Below are 12,070 nucleotides of genomic sequence, written 5' to 3'. Positions count from 1 at the left end.
ACACTTCTCGTTTTGTTGTTGCAGCGCTAGTTATACAAGCGTTCGTCATGTTATATACGTATTCCACAAATTGTTTCAGATCTGTTCAGGGCATAACAGGCGTATTTTTAGCTCTCAGATCACTCTCTTTTCTCCGCTGTGACACTACTTTGCTTACGGCTGCAGCTCTAGCCTATTCTAGGCCAGGACAGGCAGGAAGCATGTGAACCGCATCGCCTCTTTCTCCTTACGGACAGTGGATGCCACGTTAAGGTCATCAAGATCTCTATAACCCGTTATTAGATGAGCCATGAAGCAATCCATCTCGCCTTCCTTCCTTTACGTCAGACATCAGATCTTTCGTATTTTTGCGCGGCGGTCTTTCTTGTGTAAAGTTCTCCACCCCTCTTGCCCGGTAACTAGCATTACTTTTTTCCGACACTTTCATGCCATCTGGACCTTCTTTTTCATAATCTGCACCTTCCGTAGTCACGAGGTCCAAAATGGACAACTCGGTAGGATTAGTGCAGCATCTCTACAGTTGGTTTCGAACCATAGTTACTGTCTCTAGGCTTAGTAGGTAAACGCATTACCAGTGCACCGTGACAGGGATTCCAAATCAGAGCTACAGTCTGTGTGTTCCGTTTATCGCAATTAGCGGAAACGTAGTTATTATTATAATCTAGATTGCCTAGAAACCGTCATTTACAACACGGCATATAATTCGGTATGAATTAGCCAGAGGCGTTCTATCCATTTATTTTCTACGTGTTATAGTAATAATTGCTTTGTGTTACTTCATTGTGTGTTTTATAAACAAAGGAAATTCGGATATTTAAATACCTTACGAATTATCGGTTTACTTCCTAGAACTGCAGCCAAAACACTACCGTTCAGCAGTTTCTTAGTGAACGCGAGATATGCTTGTAAATGTTATTAAGCCGCACACTTAGACTTTTACTTTTCGATTTTGAATTTTTTTTTAGTTTTAGTGGCATCTTATGTGCTTTGATTGTCTGTATCCTAATAAAAATTATATATTGGTACCATTATAATGCAATAGTAATTCTTCAAAGCGTTAGGACGTGACGTTTATTTGCTTTAGGCCGTCGAATCTTATAAAATGTGCTACGAACTAACAAGCCGAATGTCGCCTCGCTTCCAAAACACAGTCAAGTATCGTCCAGGTACAGAACACGATTATGTTTTATTGTAGCTGTTATCAGTCTGTTCTCAATCCGGCGCGGCAATTCCCATGTTGATTCGCATTAGCGATATTCCCTCTCCCTTTTGTTTACAACCAGTATCAGCCGTTTGTGCATTTAAATGTGATGTTCTATGCCGGCCGTGTTTCTTCTCAGGCTGTACACTAACAACACCTAATGACCGCAAGTTCATCCGTGCAAGGGGTACACGAACTCAGCTTGACACTATCAATCTTATAGCGTTAGACTAGCTCTCTCTTTTCCAACTTTCCTCAACTCATTAATGGTGCTGATAAGCGAAGTAGCGTTTACCAACTGCTGATTTCCAATATGATTCCGAATGCGTCTGCTCGTTGGCTTTTTATATGTTTTGTTCGTTCGTTCGATATACCTGTCCATTCGTCTGTCGGTCTACCGTCGACTGCTAGCAATCCCAGTGCTGCGCTCAATTGACGTCTGTGTCGTCGTTTCTTTCATTATTGTGGCTACTCCCTCTGGTCCTAATGGTTTTGGCTTAACCGAGAAAGCAATCTACCACTGTCCAGCTGACGGGGCTGGCTGGCTTGTGCTACCGCTATTTTCCTTGTGACGATCGATCTCAGTTCATTCCCTCACTCTTTTCTCGCTCCTTCTCTTTCTCTCGCTGTTTCACGAACGATTTTTGACACACTCATCACTCGTCGACAATCCGAGGGGGAGTAGAGCCAGTGTCCTTCTTGCGTTCCGTGCTCTAGCTGCTGTTGCTGCAATTACTTTGGCCTTCGTCCGGGTCTATCTGACCGCCCAAGTGCAGTAAACCATAACCCAATCGCCTATTTCACTGTGTGTGTGCGTGCGTGCGTGCGTGCGTGCGTGTGTGTGCACCTGTGAGTTTGTTTGCTAAACGGCGTAAATCAGGTGGTTGCGTGTGAAACTACTGGTTGACCCGCCTACTAATTGCTATGTCCTGGAGTAACTAGGATCAATCTACGCATATCTGTGCCGTGTGCCTCCAGATTTTTCGACGGAATAAGGAAGAATTATTTTTCTACACGTTTAGCAGCCACGGCGTCCGTCCCGTGTCAGCTATTTGACGGTTTTCATAGTCCCCTCTAGCGAAAAAATGCCAGCGGACAATCCCTTCATGTCGTTGCTTCCCTCCACAGTGGCCGGAAACGGGACAGGATCAGTTGGCACAGATCAGCAACAGCAAATTCGGCAGCCTTCGCAGCAACAGGCAGCCAAGGTAGCGGATGCCGTTAGCCAGAATCACTGTTCAAGCGAGAAAAATTCAGTCGGTGACAACAGCGACGATGAAGCCTCAGCAGTGCTCGAGAGCCGACTGGAAACTGTGCTACGGGTTAGTGCTCAGCCGGGCAAAGAAAAATGTGTCTTCTTGCAAGGTAAGTAAACACTGTGTACTGCCTGTTCGCGTCAAGTGATCAGTCATTATCACGTTACTTCGCTGCGTAACTTAGTTTGATTATTGCTATTGTTAGTTGTAGTCAACATTCGTAGGGTAAATATTACAAACACGCAAAAGATTACCTGAGTGTCCAGCGTATTATCGAGTCTGTGCATTAAACGAGGTAACGCATTATACGAATATTAATGTCATATGAATAGTAAGCTCCAGTTATCGAGGTTAAGAGGGTCGCTTTCAATAACAACGCCATTCAAATAAGTCAATGTTTAATATACACAAATGACGCGAATTTGGGTTGAGGTCACGTTTGTTCGACGCGCAACCAATATTCATAAGCAAATGCATGAAAAAATATCTACCCAATGAGGGCTGATGTGACTATATCTTTATCTAAATTAGAGTGCATTTATGATAAGAACTGACTATAAAGACATCTAACTGCGAGAATCTAACTGCGCTATAGGCAGGGCATAGATTTCGATAGGCGCCTTGTCACTTCACTGATGATTGATGTCGCTCACGTGGTGGAGCGAAGGGGGATGGCGACATGGTCACTTATTACGGTTAATAAACAACGCTGAGTTAACCCACCCTACTATTTTTTATGGATTTCCTTATTATTATGTAAACTGATTTAATGTAGGTACTTATAACCAATAGTTGCGTACTGAAATTGCAAAAACGATTTTTCTTTGTTTTTATCCAGCATGTGTACTGCAATACATATATATATATATATATATATATATATATATGCGCTTTGTAAGTTTTCGGGAACAGTATTGTCCCTTTAGAGGTTGTTTTTTGAAGCTAGCTGGAAATGTGCCATGGGAAGTGCATATGAGTGAATTCTGACCCGATTGGGTAAATATTTAATGAAAGGAAAAGTTTGTTTTTAATACAAAGCGTAATATAAATTTGGCTGATCGTTAACCGAAAGTAGCAATTTATTTTTCGTTTTCCGGGCTTGAAAACAAAGGTACACCAATGTTTGGAAAATCGATTTTTGCGCTGATAAATTTATGCTACGCTATTAGGAAATAATCTGGCGACTGTGCGCCTTTACCTTTACAATAAACGAAATTAGCCTTATACGTCTCTATAGGTAAACTAAGATGCATTTAATAGCAAAACAGGTGAGAAGCGAAGCTCGCAGAAAACGCTGTGATATACCACTTATGCCTCTGAGGTCTATAGTGAACAGCTTAGAATATACTTCATACCCCAAAAGGTCTAAAACAATGATTTTAACGAGAACTCTAAAACACGTTTAAAGGTATGAGTACTTTTTTTTTAAATTAGTAATAGCTTCCTTTTCAGAATTTTTTCGTGATTCGAAGATATTCTTATTAGCAAAATTTAAATATTATTTTTTTATAAAAAGAAAGGGAAATTTATTATCCAGATTTTTCATTTACAATGGAAACATGTTTTTCACTTTCGTTAGATTATTTCTTTAGGAGATTATTAGAAGAAATTCTAGGGTTTTTTCCAAAACAAATACTTTTAAGTTAAACGATCAAACCAAACATTTGGATCTCATTTGACTTCGCAATAAGAATTAGAATTTTGATGAATATTGCCAAAAATCTGATAGCTTTCGTTTAACTCGCGTTGAACTGCAAGAGATATTCATTAGACTATCTTAGTCAATCGTTTTGATAATGGATCAGATCAACTGAAAGTCATTGGCTGTTAGCCGAACTTCGCACTTCACATGTATATTTTACTAGGTAATTATTTACAAATTTCTACACTCAGATTTATTGCAGATTCAAGTGATCATAGCCATTATCTGTAGATGATGAAAAATGTTACGCTTATGCCTTGAAGGTTGTCTATAACTAGCTTCGTGCTATTGGCACTGAAGTATATTATGTCAGAGTGATCATCTGATTTAAGAAATTATTTGTCTATTGTTTTTGGAAGGTATGGCAGAGAGCAACACGCGTCTTACGGTGCGTCGAATGAACGAGGCGGTGTTCGAGCGTCTTATGATGGAACCGGCAGAATTGACCAAGAATCGAAATGATGCCCGGCACGTTTGCTATCTCTACGGGTGCTACCAAAGGTCAGATTGACAGGAAACACCAAGTCAAAACAATCCCGACTATTCACAGCCGAATTCGGAACGAAAAATCGGAAGAAAATTTTTATTACCTTTGTAATAACAGCTGCCTCACATCTAACTATATGGTCTCAGTATAATTGCAATAGAAGGATACTATGATGCAATTTTATCTATTTATACATGTGGATATTTACTTCTGAGCGCGGGCACGTATATGTTAATGCGTGGAATTAGTATTTTTGTTTCCTAAATTCCTTTAGAAACCCTAGAATGCACTCTCGGTACTCGGTACACAAAGGGTAGTCGGTAATATAACGCCGTTACGTTTTTCATGTTTGGCTTTTTAGATAGACAATATTCATTCAACGAGTGAGAGTTTGAGCTGGATTGTTGTACTGGATTTAATGTTAACCAAAACATTAATGTGAAATACCTCATTCCTAACAATACCCGTACACAGCGATTCAGTTTTTTTGGAAACGACAACAGCTCTCACATCATAACGCGCCTTCTCGAGGTATTTAGTGAACTGGCTATAATGAAACGTTCAACTATGAACATTCACTCACGATTCGTTGTGTAAAAATGCTCCTTGCTTCTCCGTTCCTGTATATGTACGTGTGTTTTTACAGGACATTCAAAAGCGATCTACTCCCGCACGATGTGGCGGTTCAGGTGCGGCGCGTCGTGCTGGAACAAGCAGTCACCTGTCTCATGAATGAGGTTATTTACCCAGGTCCGCCGCAACCTTCGCATGCACAGCAGCTCCAGATTATTGTAATGGATGAACGAAGTTCATGCATTGCAGACTTCCTTAGGGAATTGAGTGTCATAGTGGACCAACGCTATAAAGGCGGAGGAGAGGAAGTTACATTAAAGGTAAATTTACAAAATTTTTTTGTACAACAAAAATGCAAATGCAGTAATCATATGATCTGTTCATGCATTCGATAATACACCCTAGATTATTAGCTCTCGAGATCTAGGTTTTGTACATCCCAATACAGTTTTTTATTTGTTGTACAGTCATTTTGACGAGACCGTGGCTCCCAACGAGTACTCAAGCTATAACACGATTTTTTTCGAATGGTTGTAAAACTTGTACGGCAGGGTAGCACTATGCAAGCCAAAATTTACTTCACGATATCATTAAGAGCAGTAGATGCCATAAAAGAGAAAAAAAAAATATACTAGTATTTTCGTCTGTTATGTGGCTTTAATGGATTTGCTTCTAGCCAGCCATGTTTTAAAAATATGACTTCAAAGACATTATATAGCCCATATAGTCCCACAAGATGGGGTTATATAGGCCAGAGGTTGGGCGATTTGGGCCATTATTAACTTTGTGTTAAAAGAGCCAGCCATTGAATAAAGCTAGCAACAATTTTTTTTTTTTTTTATAGAGGAAACTGTGATTCTAACTGGAAAATGCCAGGCTTTATAATCATCTACGGCTAAGTTAGGCAGATTAAACAGTATAGTTCGGCCCATATGAAATTTTTCTGGGCAGTGTGGAGCTCAGTTTTAAATGGCCTAACCACTGACACATCCACGTATTGCCTGTCATTCAAGAAGTAAGAAAGGAATAGTAATTTCGAGACCTGAAGCCTATATGACTATTGTAGTAACGCATAGTTCAGGCATAAATAACTATATCATATATAGTTAGTATAAGTAGTCATGGATATGGATCACAATTTATCATATAAATTGTGATCCATATCCATGACTACTTATACTATAGCGCAATATTGTTTTGTGCGAAAAGTGCACTATGCCTGTATCGTCGTCAACATGTTATTTAAAAGCGACTACATCTGGCACGTTGTTGACAACTACCACATATGGTACAACGAGTAAGAAAATACGATACATTTGCTTGACTTGACATATTTATACATATACGCATTCCCACTAAGCTGAGTTAAGTACTGAGATCATTTATTATTTCGAATTTTTAGAATTTTTTTAGAATTAGATTCAACGGCATGTGGTGTCTTTATTCTTAAAATATTGTCTATATATATTTTTAAAATGCTGGTAAAAAAAATGGTTGTTTCTTAGTGTAAGCGCTTTTATAAAATATGAGTGCTTTCAGTCTAGCTTTTAAAATGTAACTTTAGGACTGCCGAAAATGTGCTAAAAAACAAGATAGTTATTTTGCTGCTTTATTGTTCAACAAAATTGCGAAAAAAGCACTTAGTTGTCTTATATAACCTCCTTTTTGAAATTCAGAAGTCCAATAATGCGAACTGCACTATATTCCAGACCCGCGTGCATTGAAAAAATCAGAATTCTCGATTATAATAAAATTTTAAATCAGCGTTCCTTTGCCAGAAAGAATGGTGTGGCCCTTTTTTCTGTCCCTTATAGCCCACTGTCCTGCACTGGTAATAAATCACGGTTCGTTTATGCGTTACCAAGTTAACTAGTCAGGGATAATTTTCATAGTGAAATATTACATCTATTATGCTGGGGGTATCAAAAAACGTATTGAAGCTGTATTTGCGCCATAAGGTTGCGACACTCTAGCTTTCTAAATATAAAGCTAAGCCATAAAAAAACTGGGCTATAAAAAAAAAGCTACATAAAAAGCTATATAAAAAAGCTAAAAAAAAACTTACAGGTTCGAGATTGAAAATCTAGAACCTATAATATAGCCAAGACCGATCTTTATATTTCCCAGCACTCTATTTTGTTATGTAGGACATAATCAAGCCATCCTTAACAGCTATCGCTCAGGCTGTCACCGATGAGGGCATTATGTCACCGCAGCAACATCGTCTTTTTTCATTAGCAAGATTATTTATGCAAAACGAGCCGCTCGCCGAAGCTATGCTTGCAGCACAGCCAATTCATCAGCCACGGTCGGCCCGTCCTCAAGCTTTCGAGGAGATGCAGGCGATCGCGGAGCTGGAAAGTTCGTTACTGGGAGCCCTGTTCAAATTATCATACCTTGGCGTCGAAGGCGGACAAACGGGTTGGGGTATTTTCGAAAGGTGCGTATGGTTTAAGTTATGATTTTTAATAGACGTAGTTTTTTTAATATGCCTGGTGCAAAAGTCATAAATAACAAGGTTCCGTTAATGGTTAAGTCTTCGGTAAGATGGCTTCGCTTTGACACCGAACACTTTAAAAACATTTTTTGCATCTGAGACCTACCCTGTTTGCTATCTCAATGTGTGTTGCCTTAATTTTTGTTCCTAGAATGATGACGGCAACACTTCAGGACGTGGCTATTGAAGAACAAAATTTGTGGCTGCCCGCCCGTCGCGTGCAGAATGACTTGTTTGAAATGATTGACCAATTGCTACGAATTAGTCCAGCAATACGAGCTCAGGTCATCGAATGGGTGGGATATGCGCTGGACGTAAGTAGCAGTTTAAGCCGTGTTAACCATATGCGCAGCCTTATGGATATGGCCAAAAAACACTTCATCAACGCATTATTAATAACGCGTCGTCTCCATGTGTAGCTTTGCAGCAGCCGCTCGAAGTTGGGTCTGAAAGTAGGCCAAGTTTCTCACGGATTTGCGATGAATCTGACCGCGGTTCTGCTCCGTTTAGCGCAGCCTTTCTGCAAAGTACGTGACCCTGAGAAAGTGCTCAAAGCAGATTTCAGTTATGGAGCGTGGACTTACGACGGAGTTAAAATACGACTTCGGGGCCTTGAGAACGACACGACACTACTACCGAAAAAACCTATAGATAAGCTCACAAAACAAGTAAGTTCTATGTGAAGTTATATCGCGATAAGTATATTTGGACAAATTACTGCCGCATTTGAAGGCAACACTTTTAAAATTGTCAGTTCGGTTGTTTTTTGTACTTTATCATAATTTTGTCGTCATACGGTTCTGCACGGGCAACAGAAAACAAAGTGAGTTCAAAATGAAGTTGCCTTGTTAGATCTCATACCGGGTGATATATTTAATGTATTGATGGGAAACGTCCCGAATGCAATGACACAGGTGAATTTCCCTACTGAGTGTTTCTTCGCGGCTCACAAAGCATTACTGATTAGCACTAGGGTGCTTCATGACCGACTGATGGAGCTCAACAAAGAAATGGGCCGAATGCGAACCATCTACGAAGATTCCCGGGGACAGGTTATTGATTTACAAGGACAGGATTTTGTCGAAAGGCTTGAACAACAGCTAAATGCATGCATGAGTTGGTGGGTACTTATAGCATTGTTTTGCTTAACGGTGTTAGTTAATTAGCGTGGTAAAGAGTCTCTCTAAGCACATGCGACTATATTAATAACGCTGACTTGGTACTTACAATGATGACAGTGTTTTCCCCATCATTTCATCACTACATTGAGACGTAATTTTTCTATCTCGTTTACCAGGTATCAGAGTATGCGGACAACGCTGTTCGAGCCAGACTTCTTCAAGATGCTAGTGAATTTTACTGTCGCTTCAGCTCATTGGCTTGTCGAGGTTGCCACTCGCGACGGGGAACCCTTCGAGCAAGTGACGCCGGCGGAACGGTTGTCGCTAGTACCTGAACATATACTCGAAAACGTTTCAGACAGCGTCGTCATGACGAGAAGGTATTTGATTATCAATTTTTTACAGCAGGTGGGCTAAATGAAGTCATCAATCGAAATACATATGCCGAATAATACTGTAGGTGTTTTTACTTTTTACTAGGTACTTTACTTTGGGACAGTTTCACAACTAATTGTAGCGTTTGGTGCTCATTACAGTTTCAAATCATGCGTCGTTTCCAGCAATTTACATGACCAGATTGTCAAAATAAAAAAAAACAAGTAGTGATGGATGATCAACCATGCTATTCGCATTATTTATAGTTATATATAAACCTATTTGACAATGATATATGTATGGTTACAGATTTGGTGAGCGCAATTTGAGTCAATTCACGCCTCATCTTGCCCCATTATTGCGACTCATCACTACATTTATGGGCTCGGCCGATCGTGTCAACAATCCCCACTTGCGAGCGAAATTAGCTGAAATGCTTGAAAGTCTAGTAATAACCGTCAATACACATGATCCGCACGGGATCAATTCAAGTATCAGTAACGGGGATGTTTGCGCACTTCTTGAGACCTCAATTTCGGATCCTCTTGCCGAAACTTTAATTCAGGTGACAAGCAAGGAATTCTACCTACACGTAGAGTCATTATCCTAATGGTGTTAATGTAATGGAGTTGTAGTATTTTTACATATCACACAACAAAAAATTATAAAAATATTACGAAAAAAATAAAGCGAGTACGAAATTTAGTAATGTCAAAGTTATCTTATATAACAAGGTTTTTAGAAGTCGGAGTTCCTTTTACTAGATTGTATCTTCTTTTATGTATGTATAAGGGCCTTTATATATAGAGTTTACAATTAGACACATCATATTAAACGAACAAAATGCGAGTTGCGAAACACATCTAAGTATAATTCTTTGACATTTTCTGTTGTTACAATTCTAATTCGTTTCTAGGTATTTCCAGACCCTTACAATAACCTTTGGGTGTGTAACTGGATAACACTGTCCCCCTTTGCAACACGCTCCTGTATTATCTACATTCTCTTGCCTGTTATATTGCAACGTTTGAAAAAGCTGAATTAACAATAAGATTGGAATAAGGTTTTCATGTTTCTTGAAATCGAAAACCTGATAGGTATTCGTGTCGATTGAAATGACGGGTCAAAGCGTGTCCTTCGAGGAAAAGTTTCAGTATCGGCGTCCGATGTACCTGGTACTGGAGCAGCTATGGAAGTTAAAGAAGCATCGAGGCCATATGGAGCAACTATCGGAGGAAGCAGTATTGCATATTGAAGACACAAACCAGCCACTGTTTCTTAGGTAAGTTAACACCCACGTGTCATAAGTCGAACTTATATATTTTTCCGTAGCAGTAGTTTATTTCATCAAAAACACGCTAATCTGATAATAGCACATTAACTTGTAATGAAACCCCTACTTAGCATTATTACCAGTACATACCAGAGTGTTCAGCGATTTAATATGGACTACGATCGTACCTTTTTCCATGAATTTTGATACAGGTTTGCCAATCTGTTGATTAATGATGCTAACTTTCTGGTCGACGAGAGTTTCCAGTTCATGCAGCGATTAAAGGCTCTTGAAAGAGAGCGAGCATCGTGGCAAACGCTGCCGATAGACCGGCGGCAGCAAAACGAAGGTGAATTTTTTAAAATACGGCGAAGGACAATGCTATTATTAATATTATTATTCTCAGGTGTCTGGATAAATAACTAACATGTTGAAACAAACAAAATCGAAAGCTCTAATGGAAAGTGATGACTGGTAATCCTTCTGTAATCCGTGTACATACTGTCATTTCTGTTTGATGCTTCTTGCCTAGGCAATTTTCGCCATCAGGGCATGATTGCCAGGTTTCATAACGTGATGGCCCGTGACACTATTCGCACTCTAACATGGCTTACGTCATCACCTGTTGTGCGACGACTATTTCTACACCCCGTGCTCATTGACCGTATTGTTGTTATGCTCAACTTCTTTTTACTTCACCTTGTCGGTCCTGACCAGAAAAATTTGCGTGTACAGAATCTCCAAGACTACGAGTTTAAGCCTGCTCTTCTTGTCGAAAGCATAGCTCAAACCTACCTTCATTTGGCCGGCGTTAAGTATGCCGACGACGCTCAGGACAGCCGATTTGAGCAAGACGCGTCAACCAAAAGCTTCTATGAAGCTCTGGTACGTGATGAACGCTCATATAAGCCAGAATTATTCGTTGAAGCACAGAAGGTCCTTAATCGGATTGGTCGAGGTGTTCTTGGTGTCGAGATAGAGGAACTGGGCCGAAAGGTAACCGAAGCTCAAAATGCGATTACTCGACAGGAGGAACTCACCCAAGATGCGCCGGAAGAATTCATGGACCCTCTTATTTTCACACTAATGACCGATCCTGTCATACTGCCGTCGTCCGGGGTTACTGTGGATCGTAATACTATCGCAAGGCACTTACTAAGTGACCAAACGGATCCGTTCAACCGGCAGCCACTCAACCTAGAGCAGGTTAAACCAAACGAAGAGCTGAAGGTCCGTATCGATAAATGGTTGAGGGAGATCCGCAAAAAATGAGCACAGAGAAGGAACGTTTCGTTAAAAAGAGGAATGAAGAATAAATAGCAAAACAAACAGAATTAACGCGCGCATTGATATGATCTAGGCATCTTAACCACTGTGTTGGTCTTTGATATATGATGATGCGGATTATGAGGAACAAAACGTAGAAATTATATACGTTTTCGCGAAAAACACAATAACAGGAGATTCCGTTGACCCAATATCAGTGATTATTGGTCTTTTAGAATGTTGTCTGCTCGTAAACTAGACTAATGCCAGTGTGCGACGAAAAATATAGATGCATACTATAGATAAATATGAATAATAT

At 39.9% G+C, this 12,070-nt stretch overlaps 1 protein-coding gene across 2 annotated transcripts; it reads left to right on the top strand.

Moving 5' to 3' along the window:
• Ube4A (Ubiquitination factor E4A) lies at positions 1–11,819 on the top strand. Of its 2 annotated transcripts, none has more exons than XM_086977273.1 (13): positions 1–394; positions 2,330–2,566; positions 4,519–4,660; positions 5,293–5,539; positions 7,367–7,659; positions 7,868–8,030; positions 8,136–8,384; positions 8,631–8,836; positions 9,014–9,217; positions 9,522–9,777; positions 10,310–10,494; positions 10,698–10,834; positions 11,018–11,819. In XM_086977273.1, exons 3-13 carry the CDS (start codon positions 4,521–4,523, stop codon positions 11,755–11,757), a joined length of 2,820 nt encoding a protein of 939 aa, XP_086833399.1. In that variant the 5' UTR covers positions 1–394; positions 2,330–2,566; positions 4,519–4,520; the 3' UTR covers positions 11,758–11,819. The 2 variants fall into 2 exon arrangements, with proteins under 2 accessions (XP_086833399.1, XP_022648732.1); XM_022792997.2 differs by lacking the exon at positions 1–394 and adding an exon at positions 778–1,388.
• The last annotated feature ends 251 nt before the right edge of the window (positions 11,820–12,070 follow it).

Source organism: Varroa destructor, unplaced genomic scaffold (genome assembly GCF_002443255.2).
Source record: "Varroa destructor unplaced genomic scaffold, Vdes_3.0 BEIS01000001.1, whole genome shotgun sequence".
Classification (NCBI taxonomy): domain Eukaryota; kingdom Metazoa; phylum Arthropoda; class Arachnida; order Mesostigmata; family Varroidae; genus Varroa; species Varroa destructor.
The sequence above is the reverse complement of the archived record's forward strand: the minus strand, read 5'-3'. Positions and strand labels throughout refer to the sequence as shown.